Below are 15429 nucleotides of genomic sequence, written 5' to 3' on the forward strand. Positions count from 1 at the left end.
TATCAATACTGGAGATGATAGGAGGAGACTGCGCTCCAAAAATGTCGACGATTAATAGAGGCATTTGGAGGAATGTACACTGAAGCTATGCAAGATCTTTATTCTTCACATTTACTTGGCATGCGACGATTTCTAAGCCAGGAACAGTCGGAATGGGAATTTTGTAGAAGGAGTACCCTTTTTATGATCCCCAAAAGATCGCCACCATAATGATCATCCCGATCTTGGCGAATAATATTGAAATCGTGGAAGTTGATTTCATCTTCAGAAGAAAGCCATGTTTCACAGAGTACAAAATATATCGCAATCGGAATTGCGAATCAAAAACTTTTATTAACAATTTATTTTTCAGACTATGACAGTTCCACTGCAGCACAGTGATTGTATCTTGGGTATTGGCCGTATTATCCATCGAAAGATACAATTCCTGCAAGAAGGGGCCATGAAACAGTCAATTGCTTCAGATAACTTTCCACTGTTGGTATAAAAAGGTCAATGATAGGCCTCAATGAATTCGGAATATTGAATAAATTCAAAAAACGGTCCACAAGGTCCTTAAAGGAGATCAATCCTCGCTTGGACGGAATACTTTTACTAGAAGTGCGAATTACTTTTTTTCTTTCGTTGATTCTCCTAGCCGGCTGTTTCTTCGAAACATCGGATTTTGGCAATGGCGGGAATGCCTTACTGCAACTAGGATCAAAAGAAGCAGTAGGGACAGGTTGCTTCGGGATTTTAAATAAACCCCCATTACCTTCAGATTTTGCCAAGCTTTTATGAATGATTTTTGTTCTCTTGCGGCGCGATCCCGGGGAAGACGGTTGCTTCCTCTTTTCGGGCACGTGTACCTCCGCAGGATCATCCATATCGGCTGCGTCAGAGTCCAATTCATCAATGGATATGGAATCATAATAATCACTTACACGAACGGTGGCTGAAATAGCAGTCGATGCAGTGGCTGTGGCGGATGTGTCTTGCGACTTAACCATTTCCGCATACGACTGCTTGGAGCGCTGTACCAACGAGCGCTTCACTTTTTGGGTGCGCTTTTTGAACACCGGGTATTCTTGCAAACCATGGGGAGGATTCAAACCACAATAAGCACATTTTGTTGCTTGTTGCTGGCAGGATTCCTCCCGATGCTTTTCAGAACATCTGCCACCACGTGGTTTGTTGTCACAAAACTCGGCAGTGTTACCAAGTTGTTTGCAGTTGGTACAATTAAATACCCTTGACACGAAAAGACGCACCGGAAATAGCATGTTTTCAATATAAACATATTTTGGGAGCATCGAACCGGCGAACGTCACCCGAAGCGAACCTGACTTGGAATATACCTTTTTTCCATCTACCGTGGCTGCTGAATGCAATTCCTTGCAGTCCAGAATATCCACGGTAGACTCCATTGCATTCTTTAGGCGGCCTTTTCCTGCAACATCCTTGCAAGTCAGGCTCGCTGCGATGATCACACCTTCTATTTCGACCTCCCGCAATGGGGCATAAACCAAATATTCAACATTGTACGTCTTGTCTCTAGCAATTTCGTTAGCTACCTGATATGTAGGTGCGGTGATGCGTAGCTTGTTCCTGTTGATCTGATTAAAATCAAGCTTCGGATAACGACGCGTCAAATCTCGTTTAAAGCCGAGAAAATCTAGGCTTTTCACTTTCTGCCGAAAGTAAACAACCCAAGGCTTAGGCGAAGCCGCATGGTACAATCGAGTGCGCCCTCCATCTTTAGCAGGCACATTGCCTTCTCCAGTCTCCTCCTCCATTCTTACCCCGCAAGGTGGAAGGATAATTTTGCTTATACTAACTTAGAACTAATAGCAAATTAGAAAAAAAAAAACTAAAAAAAACTAATTCGATTAATTCTAAGCAGTCCCACTTGTCCCATTGTGACAAATTATTTGACCAACATGAGTAAAATTAATAGAACTCAAAAATCGATGTTCGACACTATTTTGTAATCCAAGATGGCGGACCAAAATTCAAGACAGTGCCAAATGGGTTGACCTGAAACCTTGTAATCTGGGTGTCTATCCTATAAACAGACTCCCGTAACGGAGGCAGATATTGAAAAATTATTCAGTTGTTCAAGCATTTCAAGTGAGTTTTATAATTGTTTTGGATTCAAGGGAGTCCACGAACTCCATAAAATCAAGATTTGCAGATCAAACTCCCTAACGCAAGAAGTTATTGAAGAATTAACAAGTTGTGTAACATGGTAGTATACCATATTTGAAGCAGGTCCGAAACGGAATGGGAATCGCATGAGAAGAATCGCATGGAGGGGGCTAAGAAGAAGGTAGACGCCACATTGTCGCGTGATTTTATTCGCCCCAGTCGCAACTAATATTGGAACATGTTAGCCTTCCACAAATTCGGCTACATACAATCTTACAATGGCAATATCGACGAGTAGTGAAGTTTCCGCAATTTGTACAGCTTGTTGATTCACGGGAAGACCGATTTCACGGACGTCGAGAACATTATTTTGCCTGAAGGGATGTCTCTCAGGCAGGGTTTCCAGAAATCGCTCTCAATAGATAACGAACAACGATAAAAGAGAGGCAAAAGCTGTTCCGAATCATAACAAGCCATGATAACAAATTTATCAAACTTGTATACTGCCGTTATACGCATATTTGTCCCATGTTTGCTGGGATTTCCTATGTACATGGGACAGTTATGCGTATAACTGCAGTATACAAGTGCGAAAACACATAATCGAATAGGCAGCCTCCACAGAAAAATAGTGATTTTCGCTTCTTTCGTGTTGGTTACTGCACAGCTGTGTAGAACAAGTTGAAATGCATCATCAGAGCCAGTGCTCCCCACATTTGGAGCTTTCAAAAAGAAATTTATCATAGGGTATAACAGCCCGAATCAGTCCTCTATCATGACAGCTTGCGAAAAAAGTTTCTCGCGCTATGCTACATATCGTATATGTATACAGAGATGATAAGTGAGAGACTTACTCTTTCTCTTTAGGATTCAATTCCTGCTCTTAGGTGATACCTAGGCTCTCATACATCCACTGTCCATCACTAAGGCGAACTACCAGGTGGCAGCAAGTCGGCTGGCATGCCGAGTAAGAAGTTCGTAGTCCCACGAATAAGCCATAGTGCGGTTCAAGCATCTGGTGGTCGATGCGTGACTTGTTCAGAACCCCATCTGCTGTATCAATGAGCTATCTATCAATCCATCGTCTCTTTGTGTTGGGTCCATACAAACTCATTCGCAATCATTCGGTATGCCATGATTGCCGTAGACGACAATGTTCCGAGCACTTCTACCACTTCAGTTGTAGGAAATGCAAGGCGAAGCACCAATGTTTTGCTTTCGTTCGGACTGAGCCGATGGAGCTGAGGGTTGCCCATCGCAGACACCGGCAAAGGCTAGATCAAACACCCCAAGTAGGGCGCATGGAAATCCCAGTCCAATTCCCTCCGCAGTTCGGGATTCCGTCTCATCCAATACGACGTTCCAACGTTATTCGTTAGTACTACTAGCGACAGCAGTGGTTTCAGTTGAAGATGACATCGGAATCAGTATTTCTGCACGGGCCTTGTTGGACTGTGAGTCCAAATACAATTTCATGACGGAGTAGCTGTGCCAACACTTGGATATCCAAAGAAGGCGTTCAGATGTATCCATCCTGGGTAATGGAAAATCCAATATGGGGATTAAACACAAAGCAGTGGCAACAATCAAATCACGCGTCTCCGACTTTTTTTTTGTGAAATGGAATTCTTCGAATCTTCCAGCGACAAACACCCAAAGCATGCTGGGAGAATCCGCAAGGCGTGCAGCTAATTCTAAAGCGGTGGAATTGGTCCTCGAAATTCTGCATTTTTTTTGCGTTCTTCAAGACCGACAACGAAATAGATCCTGGGAACGGTCTACCCATGTTAACGGAGTCAATATTCGGCTGGTTGGTGTTCGATCAGGTGATTACTGAAGCTCCAAATCCGAATGTTTCCAGCAGCATGGCAATTACCGAAGCAGAGTGCGCTGCACTACAGTAGGACGATCAAGCGAGGCGAGGAAGGACGGTACATGGTGTCACCTCCAACGGATACAAGGCCAAGGGATAATGCCTTCTGACTCCTTCAGGGAATTGAAAGATGATTGCTTTTGAAAACACGACTGCGAGAGTAACACAAGCGGTTTAAGGCGAAATACCTGGAGATAGGGCTCATGCTCACGGCGCGTGAATGTGTCAACAAAAGAAGCATGCAGGTACAACCACCAAGGTATGGTGGATTTCAAAGCGTATTGTACATATGACAAGTACAGGCGTGTCAGTTAACTATGCACTGGTAGGGCCAGAAATCCAGGAAGATTTGCGTTCCTACGGTCGCGAATCAAGCAATCCTTCTTATGGCAGGAGAAAAATGTTCCGTTAATCTGGGAAGACCAGAAAGATTGTCGTTGCATAATATATTGCGGCGGAAAGACTCGATGAGCAAGCTCAATCATTCGGCATAGCGGCTAAGCGGTCATAGAAGACGTCTACATGAACGACGTTTTGACGGGTGATAAGAAGGTCAAATCGTAGGGTATCGGATTCCACCAGTGAAATAATCTAGCGAGTAGCGCTAGAGAAGGTTTTCAGCTCGACTAGTTAACTAAATATTATTAAAAAAAACCCAGATTAATCCACCTAGCGGTGATGGCGCCTTTCTCGCGCAAAAGGTAATAAATGTAGCCTTTACGCTTACACCTCGATGATGTACAAGAAAGGCAAAACAGTTACACCGTCTAATGTTATGATAGAAAATTTACACTAGTAGACGACAGATGGCGCTGCCAAAAGTTTCTCGAATTTCCTATGTTCGAATTTTGACTTTCGGACAATTTCATAGTACTATGAAACTGAACGAAGAGCATACTTACGCCTAAATGCGTGCAACACGAGCATCTTTATAGTACGATGAAATTCTTATTGGGAAGCCACGGATAAAATATTCATAGATGCAAGGCATTTTTCATAACACATTATTGTTCTATGTGACTATGTCTCATCACTATTTTAATATTACCTATTTTTTGCAATTTGCAATTATTATGAAATTCAATAGTGATCAACAGCGTTTTAGTCTCTGTCGAATGCAACTTGTTGCAAGAAAATCGGTTAAGAGTTTCTATGTGAAAATTTGGCTAATGTTTTTTATGGCATTTTGTGCACACACACACGCACACACATACACACACACACGCACACACGGACAGACAGACATTTGTTCAGCTCATCGAGCTGAGTCGAATGGTATATAACACTATGGGTCTCCGGGACTTCTATCAAAAGTTCGATTTTGGAGTGAAATGATAGCCTTTCGGTACAACTTAGTTGTACGAGAAAGGCAAAAACTAGTTGAAACTTATAAGCTGTTTGCAGGATAAACATTCATGTTTTTATACACGCAAAAAAGCGCTCCTGAATTCGTGAACTAGCAAAAATACACCGTGATTTTATTAATGGATTCTGGAACACCAGTCACGTTTTCCAGAACGTTCCAAAAAACGTGACTGTATTCCCAAATCCATGACTGTTGTTCCCGAAAAAATACACCGTGAACTCGTTAGCTCACGAATTCGTGAACGCTTTTTTTTTTGCGTTTGAGATAAGTTCTGTTGTGAGCTGTAGTATAAAACGAAGACTAAATTGTGAGTAAACACTGGATATGTCCCGGGATACAGCCCGGGAGACGATGGTAAGGTGTCAAGCTTATCATCAGAAGATTCGTTTATTCCCTCTATGGTTGATAACGACACCGCTGAAGACTGTTGGTATTGTAGCTCCTCCACCCGCTAGTGCCGAGCAAGTCGATACAGAACTAGAGGCGAAATCGATCCCTCAAACCTTGGGAAACATCACGATCGGAGAAGAATCTGAAGCTGCGGTGGAAGGCGCAGTAGGAGTAGACGCGAATGAAGCTGATAAGGACAAAGTGCCAATCGATCTTTCGTTGATCTCCAACATTCTTCGAATCTACTAAAGCTTGAGAACGTTTCAAAAACTGGAACCAGACCAAAAATCAGTCGCTTTGGTGCGCACTGTTACAAGCGATGGAGTGTCGAAAGTGGTGAGCTCCAGAAGCAGAATGTTTTACAGCTTCAGCAACAAACGGAAGCGGAACACCGGGTCGTCCAGGAATTTCCCGAGCAACACACATGGGACATACAAGTTTGTGTAACCTATATGCAACTGAATTTGGTCACATTTGAGTTGCATCAACCAAATCGGACCGAATTGTGCTGCTAGGGTTGTGGCGAAGCACAAGTTGGATGTCGACAAAGACGACAACGTGAAGTGGATTTGGTGCACCAGATTAAAAGTTTAAAGATGCATCACGCCTACGAGCTAGAGATTCGGGAACCCGAAACAGGTTTGAGAGTGTGAAAGAGTAAAACTTCCGGAGACGAGCCAGTCTAGGGCTGAAAATCTCCTTAATAAAAATAATTGAAAAAAATGTACTTTGCATGCACGGGTTGTAGCCCTGGAACAACTACTCATCGAAGAGAAGGAGCAGCGGAGAGCTTTGGAAGCAGATATGCGTGACCAATTCAGGCGACAGAACAAGGATTGTGAAACGCTTCAATTGCAACTTGGAGAACTTGAGAATGAAATTCAGTGTCTGCGGGGGAAGAAAGTGCAGTTAAAACCCAGATAGAGGCAGCTCGTCTGCGGAATGAAGCGGTGTCTAATTATTGGGATTTGCACGACGTAGTGCAACAAATAATCAACCGTAATCAAAACCGGCCAGCAGATGGTGAGTGCTCTCCTCCGCTAACCTCCGCCAGCATCTTGGTTGGAACTCAACTTTCCTCCTCCACCTCCTCCACCTGCAGAATCTTTGCGAACACCTGAAAGCAGTTGGATTGGAAAGATACCTCGCCAATCCGATTTTGCTCCAAGAGCTGGTGGATAAGCTGCCAGCGATAGTGAAGTTTAGTTAGGCAATCTACCAGGAACAAGGTGCAGAGGTGGATCTAACACGGATGTAAACACGGACGTGACTGCGGACAAGCCAAAAACTAACCATCGTGATGAGGCGGAGAAATCCAGGGTGGTACAGGGTGGAAAATTGAAAGAATTGGATACTAGAGCGAACAATACAAAGTTGTGCGGTGTTTGTAACGTCGACAGTCATCGAATCGAGAGCTGCCAGCCGTTCAAAGGATTGGATTTGGATGGCAGAAGGCAGGCAGTGAAAGCAAATAAATTATATGCACGTTGCCTCATGCATGCCATCACACGCACGATGGCTTTGCAAAGGGGAGGTTTTTGAAATCAACCAAACGACACCACCGTTTACTCCACTTTGAGACTAGCCAGACTACCGGTGCGGTGGTTTCTATTCATCGTCAGTTGTCATCGTCTACACTCTTCCAACATTCATGTGTTATTTATTATTATTATTTATTTATTCAGACTAAGGCCGAAGTGGCCTGTACGGTATATAAGAGTCTTCTCCATTCGGCTCGGTCCATGGCTACACGTCGCCATCCACGCAGTCTACAGAGGGTCCGCAAGTCATCTTCCACCTGATCGATCCACCTTGCACGCTGCGCACCTCGCCTTCTTGTGCCCGTCGGATCGTTGTCGAGAACCATTTTCACCGGGTTACTGTCCGACATTCTGGCTACGTGCCCGGCCCACCGCAGTCGTCCGATTTTCGCGGTGTGAACGATGGATGGTTCTCCCAACACCTAATGCAACTCGTGGTTCATTCGCCTCCTCCACGTACCGTCCACCATCTGCACCCCACCATAGATGGTACGCAGCACTTTCCTTTCGAAAACTCCAAGTGCGCGTTAATCCTCCACGAGCATCGTCCAGGTCTCGTGTCCGTAGAGGACTACCGGTCTAATGAGTAGATTGTCAGTTTGGTACGGCGGCGAACTCTATTCGATCGGAGCGTCTTGCGGAGTCCGAAGTATGTACGATTTCCAGCCACTATGCGTCTCCGAATTTCTCTGCTGGTATCATTTTCGGCAGTCACCAGTGAGCCCAAGTACACAAATTCTTCTACCACCTCGATTTCGTCACCACCGATGCAAACTCGCGGTGGGTGGCTCACATTGTCTTCTCTTGAACCTCTTCCTATCATGTACTTCGTCTTCGACGTGTTGATGACTAGTCCGATCCGCTTGGCTTCCCTCTTCAGTCTGATGTAGGCTTCCTCCATCTTCTCGTGCCATAATAGTTACGTGCCATAATATCTATGTCGTCGGCGAAGCTAAATAGCTGGACGGACTTATTGAAAATTGTACCACTCGTGTTAATCCCTACTCTTCGTATTACCCCTTCCAAAGCGATGTTGAATAGCAGACACGAAAGACCATCACCTTGCCGTAACCCTCTGCGGGTTTCGAAGGGACTCGAGAATGCCCCTGAAACTCGAACTACGCACATCACCCGATCCATCGTCGCTTTGATCAACCGTGTCAGTTTATCCGGAAAACCGTGTTCGTGCATTAGCTGCCATAGCTGGTCCCGATCGATTGTATCATATGCGGCATTGAAGTCGATGAATAGATGATGTGTGGGCACGTTGTATTTGCGGCATTTCTGCAGTACTTGGCGAATGGCAAACACCTGGTCCGTGGTGGAGCGTTCGCCCATAAAAGCGTTCAGCAATGTGATTGCGCGGTAGTTGCTACAATCCAGCTTATCGCCCTTTTTGTAGATGGGACACACGACACCTTCCATCCACTCCTGCGGCAAAACTTCCTGCTCCCAAATCTTGGTAATGACCCAGTGCAGCGCTCTAGCCAGTGCCTCACCACCGTGTTTAAATAGCTCTCCTGGTAGTTGGTCAACTCCAGGGGCTTTGTTGTTCTTCAGCCGGCCAATCTCCTCCTGGATTTCCTGAAGATCCGGAGCCGGTAGAATTATATCCTGCGCGCGTTCCCCCAGGTCCATCACCATACCGCCATCTTCGTCTGCTACATCGCCATTCAGGTGCTCTTCGTAGTGCTGCCGCCACCTTTAGATCACCTCAAGCTCGTTCATAAGAAGGTTCCCGTTTATGTCCTTACACATATCGGGCTGTGGCACGTGGCCCTTACGTGAACGGTTCAACTTCTCATAGAACTTTCGTGTGTTATTAGCGCGGTACAGTTGCTCCGTCTCTTCACGGTCTCGATCTTCCTGCTGACGCTTTTTCCTCCGGAAAATCGAGTTTTGTCTGTTCCGCGCCTGTTTTTATCGTGCCTCGTTCGCCCTCGTGCGGTGTTGCAGCAATCTCGCCCATGCTGCATTCTTTTCTTCTACTAACTGCTCACATTCGCCGTCATACCAGTCATTTCTCTGATCCGGGGGCACCGTGCCAAGTGCAGCGGTTGCGGTGCTACCAATGGCGGATCGAATATCTCTCCAGTCATCTTCAAGAGACGCTGCGCCTAGCTGCTCTTCCGTTGGGAGTGCCACTTCCAGGTGCTGCGCGTATTCTTGGGTTAGTCTACCGTCTTGTAGCCGCCCAATGTTAAGCCGCGGCGTCCGACTTCGACGCGTGTTGTACACCGTCGAGAGTTTTGAGCGCAGGCATACTGCAACGAGATAGTGGTCGGATTCAATATTCGCACTGCGGTAAGTGCGAACATTCGTGATGTCGGAGAAGAATTTACCGTCGATTAGAACGTGGTCGATTTGGTTTTCCGTTTCTTGGTTAGGTGATCTCCATGTGGCCTTGTGGATATTTTTGCGGGGAAAGAAGGTGCTTCGGACTACCATTCCGCGGGAGGCTGCGAAGTTTATGCATCGTTGGCCGTTGTCATTCGATACGGTGTGCAGACTATCCGGTCCGATGACCGGTCTATACATTTCCTCCTTCCTACCTGAGCGTTCATGTCACCGATGACGATTTTGACGTCCCGCAGTGGGCATCCATCGTATGTCTGCTCCAGCTGTGCGTAGAACGCTTCTTTCTCGTCGTCGGGTCTCCCTTCGTGTGGGCAGTGCACGTTGATGATGCTATAGTTGAAGAAACGGCCTTTAATCCTCAGTTTGCACATCCTTGCGTTGATTGGCTGCCACCCAATCACGCGTTGGCGCATCTTACCCAGCACTATGAAGCCGGTTCCCAGCTCGTTGGTGGTGCCACAGCTTTGGTAGAAGGTAGCCGCTCGATGTCCGCTTTTCCACACTTTCTGTCCTGTCCAGCAAATCTCCTGCAGCGCGACGACGTCGAAGTTGCGGGGATGTAATTCATCGTAGATCACCCTGTCGCAACCTGCGAAGCCTAGCGACTTGCAGTTCCATGTTCCAAGCTTCCAATCGTGATCCTTTATTCGTCGCCTAAGTCTTTGCCGATTATATCGAGTCGCATTATCTCTTATATTGTTCGTAATGATTGGTCGGAGGGCCGTCGTGTCAGGGCTGTATAGCGTCCCACCTAACACCAGGACTTGGGCTTGTGCGCTTTGAGCGGCACACGGTCGCTTTGGTGGGGCCTACTTGCGGATACATGCAGCTTTTTATAGAGGTTTAACAGGGCCCACTGTCAAACCCCACCACATCCTAGGCAAGCCCCACAACTCGCAGATGGCCTGGGGAGGGATCGTCAAGCCCTTGGACATAGTCCCAGCTGCCCGGAACATTCATCCAACATTCATGTATCTCGACGAAATATCGGCCGATTTCGCCGGTGACAAACGCGAAGTTTTTGCAATGCAGCATAAACGTGCTTTCAACGAAAACATTTCTCATTAAATAGCACTCGAACAATATGTACAGGGCAATTCAATTTTGAAATGATACACATATTAGAACAGGCAGAGACTTTTCCATCATTCACTTCGTCAATGTGTGTTCCCTATAAGCTGGAAAAATTCGTATTCATTCCCGATATACAGTGAAGGTGATAAGCGATCTATTAGCAACTATCGTGGCTTCATTTCATTAAGCGTTTATTTGAAGATTTGTCAAATTATTAACAATGCCTCATTGTTGAATACCTGTAAGCAGTACATATCTAGTGACCAGCATGGGTTTTTCCCTAAATGGTCTGTTGCTACCATGCTTGTGGAGTTTTCTTGTATTCGTGCTATTGATGCCGATAAGCAAGTGGACCCAGTTTATCTAGACTTAAAAGCTGCCTTCGACTGCGTTGATCGTCGAATCCTTTCTCGGAAACTCACTGTAGAATGATGACCTTTCCATGACAGTTGGATCACAAGCTAAGAATTTGTCCAAAGAAAGTTCGTTCGCCATGAATCTTCCATGGAGGGTTGAGCCAAGATAAATATTGTTCAAAGTGCAAATCATAATCGCTCGGGAGATGCTGCAAAAATATATTCGCATGGGTGACGTCTATCGTGTTTCCGCGGTAAATCATCGAATGGCTGACTTCAAAGTTCTGGTTTTCTGGTTAATGAGCTCGCCCGGCAGCAGGAGGCGGACGGCAGTCTGTATCGCGTGGCATTCGATTGTTGAGCGTTTGTTGTAGTACGTCATACGGATACCGATACGCTAAGATGTTGTTTGCGAAGCTACAGTCAAACCTCCATGAGTCGATGTTCTATGACTCGATATCGACTCATGGAAGCAAATTATGCTATATTGAAAAATATTTTCTGGGTTACTGTGATGGTCCCTTGAAACAGCTTCCCAAGGATTTTCTATTCCACATCTCGATATTTCCATGAGTCGATGGTCCCTTCAATATCGACTCATGGAGATTTGACTGTATTTATGACGCTAATTGCCTTTGACGAGACGCCAGTTTCTTGGCGAACCTGCTTCAACACCTTATAAAGATGTAATAGCTTTTCTTTCCCGTGGCTTCCGCTTCGGTTGTTTGCAGTCTTCGATGATGTTGTTCTGAGCCTTGCTGTCGCTGCTCGTTGCAGCAATCGACACTGCTTTTTCGCTGTACGCTGCTTTGTTCCGGTAGTTAAGCCGATCTGTCGCGACACCCGGACCTCAGCTTGCCAGTATCCGATTACAATTAAGTACAAGACCTCGTCCCCTTGGTGGCCGGTACCGTTGGCTTCGCATATTGTTCGTTACCAGTGTCCCCGTGCAAAACCAGGGTAAAGGCATTTTCTTCAAATTACAAATCATAATCGACTGGCGTCAGAAACAGTGGAAGCGCTGATAAAGTCTATCCCATGGTCTATCCCATTTCAGCAGCAAGTAATCGAGTGGTCACTGCCGTAATATGGCAAAGTGACGTATACGCTTTTTTATTTATTATATATTTATTACCACAAAAGTTACACGCAGTGGTTATACGCCCCAACAAAAAAAAAATACGACATTTTCCAAAAATGGTGTTAACGAGTAGTATTCATCGTACTCTGTAACAGAAACATGGAAAACATTTATGTTGTAAAATGGCGCATATGTCACTTCAGATTACGGCAGGTCAGTAACAGTCATGTGAAATTTTCTGTCGATATTCAGATTTTGGTTTTATTCATTTTGATTTATTTCTATTTCTACTGGTCTTCGAACTGGTCGCACAGACAGATAAAATTATTCACTAGTCCTATTTCTAAACATTAACAATTCGTTCAATCCGGTTAGTGCGAACGGTGTGGTATGGTGTCCAAACTAGCACACCATATTCGAGAATGCTTCGTACAAGCGCGCAGTTGCTGCAATGTGCTGAGCAAAATTGAGTCGTCATGTTCTTCGGAAAAAAGTTGAAACGCGTTACTCAATTCGTATAGAGGCAAACTGCTCAAGTACTCTTCAGACGAAGGTGATCGGTTATTATTTAGCACGCTTTGAAAGAAAGTCGAGAACAAATTCGCAGTTTCGGCAGTAATATCGTTGTAACTGATTCGTTGGGGGATACCGCACGTATACGTATACCTGAACGGTCCACTACATTTGTTTTTCGAAATTCGATCTACTGGACCTTAAAAGATTTTAGAAATGCAAGATTTTAATCATCCTTACATCATAGGTATCATCAGACTGGGTTCTAACTACGGAGTCATGCTTCCAAGGTCAAGCAAAAGCAACTTGGATGGCGATATTTGGAGCTGTTCGCTTGACTTCCAACGCTCCTTGGATGCAACGCAGACGAATCGTTAGTATTTATGAATCCCTTCCCTTTTTTAAATAAAAATATAAATCAAATATTTTAGATCGGCATGGTGAAATCACCCGTTGAAGGCAGTACCGCTGCGCTGGTGCGCTTGGAAAATCCTGTCATCTACTCAGATTTTGTCCGCCCGATCTGCCTGCCGGACATCCCACTGAAGGAAACCATCGATCGAGGTGACATCGTAACCCCTACTCCACACGCTGAAAAATTCTCCAAACTACTCCCGAAGAAACGCATCAAAGAGTACCGACAGTACTTCGAAACGCCCGGAGATGATGACACCGCTGATGACTACACGGAAATCACCGAATCCTCCCGTCTCTCCGCCAACGAATTCAGCGTAGAATTCGCCGACGAGGGTTCCCAGGTCCCTAAAGCCGAAGCCGTACAGGTCACCGGCACCAAAAACCCATACCCGCTCCCCGAAAATTCCCCACAAACCAACAACTACATCTCCACGCTGAACTATATCGGCAACGGGTTCCAAGCGCCGAAGTCCAAACAAACCCTTTGGACGAACTGCAACACGCTCGGGTGGAGTCGACAGCGGGATCACCTGCAGCGGGTGCAGCTCAAGATCAGCGACATGAAACCGTGCGAGAACGTCTCCATCGCCACCGTCAACAGCATGTGCACGGAGGCGGCCTACCACAAGCAGGACTGCAGCGAGGAGGAGTTTGCCGGAAGTCCCGTAGTGTGTCTTCTGCCGACGGAGCGGAAGTGGGCCCTGGTGGGCGTCGCCTCGTGGAGAATCGCTTGCGCCCCGAACGGCATCGAGCGGCCGCGAATGTACGACAAGATCACGTCCAACACGCAGTGGATTCGGGAAACGATCGCCGCCACTGTGTAGAGGTGGACTGGGATGTTTGGGAAGAGCAGTGATCAATTTGATGTGCAAATATTAAGCTTAGTGTGGAGTAGAGTGGAGCTGTGAGTGAGTGAGAGCAAGTGCGTGCGATAAGAACCTTCCAAAGGATACAGCGAAACGACTAAAATATCTATCAATGCCATTCGATTACCTTGATATGATCTGATTGCCTTTTTTGTGTATGTGTTTAGGAAAAAGTCTGAAACTTGAATGTTTTATATTGAAAAAGTTATGTAGAAATATGTTGCGAAGAAACTATTTTTCTTCTCACGCTAATTATCTAACGATCTAATCACCTGTGAGACAACGAATCCCCGCTTTTATAAACAGCTCAAATAAGTGTGTATAAAGCAAAAAGCGATGTTATTTTAATCCTATTTTAATATACGAATTACACTGTTGTATTACTTTTATATAGACACGTAACTAAAATTTATACCCTAAGTGTAGAGAATCGTGCAACAATCCGAAACGCTATGCAAATAAACACATTGTAAAAAATTAAATTACCCTCACATTGGTCCCGTTTCCCCGTCATTGGAAAGAACATCGCAAGTTTTAAAGTGGCTTAGATTGCATACCTTCAGGAATAATCTGATAGGTTTATTTATCGACTATGTTTTTTTTTATCTTCCGAACAATCCAATAAGAATGATAAGGAAACTCTATTTGCTATCGTTCACGTTGGATGATCACACAGCTGTGTTAGAAATGGGAGCCAAATTATGGCACACACAAGCCGATAATAAAAAAAAAACGTTGCTCGTTGCGCCGGTTTATTGAAGAATGAGCGAAATAGAAATCTAACAAGTGGTGGTTGATAGCGAGAAAGTTGTTCAAGCCACCTGGTGACACTTTGAATGCTAGGTTGCGTTAGATATTAATGAAGAAAATTGTAAATTGATCAAAATTTTCAGGCAGCTTTTATATTTCATAGTTTTACTTCGTCTAAGCTTCAAGAATTAGCTAAGCATAGTTTTAGCTTTCCTTGGCCGAGCTTTAGCTTAGCTTTAGCTTAGCTTTAGCTTAGCTTTAGCTTAGCTTTAGCTTAGCTTTAGCTTAGCTTTAGCTTAGCTTTAACAGCTTTAACAACTTTAGCTTAGCTTTAGCTTTAAACAACTTTAGCTTAAGCTTTAGCTTAGCTTTAACAGCTTAGCTTAGCTTTAAGCAGCTTTAAGCAGGCAACTTTAAGCAACTTAACTTTAGCTTAACTGGCTTAGCTTTAGCTTAGCTTTGGCTTAAGCAGGCTTTAACAACTGAGCTTAGGCTTTAGCTGAGCTTGGCTTAAGCAGGCTTTAGCTTAGCTTTAAACAGGCTTTAACAGGCTTTAGCTTAGCTGAGCAGGCTTTGAGCAAGGCTTAACAAGGCAGCTGAGCTTTAGCTGACAGCTGGCAGGCTGAGGCAGGCTTTGAGCGAGCTGCAGGCTGAAGCAGCTGAGCAGGCTTTGAGCGGGCACGAGCCCAGGCAGGCTGAGCTGGGCAGGCTGCAGGC

General features: G+C 45.2%; 1 protein-coding gene across 1 annotated transcript in view; it reads left to right on the forward strand.

The window, feature by feature from the left end:
• The window catches only part of LOC134205748 (uncharacterized), a 100549-nt gene extending 86102 nt beyond the window's left edge, over positions 1-14447 (forward strand). The window contains exons 7-8 of the mRNA XM_062681312.1: positions 12927-13052; positions 13111-14447. Of these exons, the coding sequence (XP_062537296.1) occupies positions 12927-13052; positions 13111-13920 (936 nt within the window). The 3' untranslated portion in view covers positions 13921-14447. The remainder of the gene's footprint in view (positions 1-12926; positions 13053-13110) is intronic.
• The last annotated feature ends 982 nt before the right edge of the window (positions 14448-15429 follow it).

The sequence above is a fragment of the Armigeres subalbatus genome, chromosome 1 (genome assembly GCF_024139115.2).
Source record: "Armigeres subalbatus isolate Guangzhou_Male chromosome 1, GZ_Asu_2, whole genome shotgun sequence".
In the NCBI taxonomy this organism is placed as follows: domain Eukaryota; kingdom Metazoa; phylum Arthropoda; class Insecta; order Diptera; family Culicidae; genus Armigeres; species Armigeres subalbatus.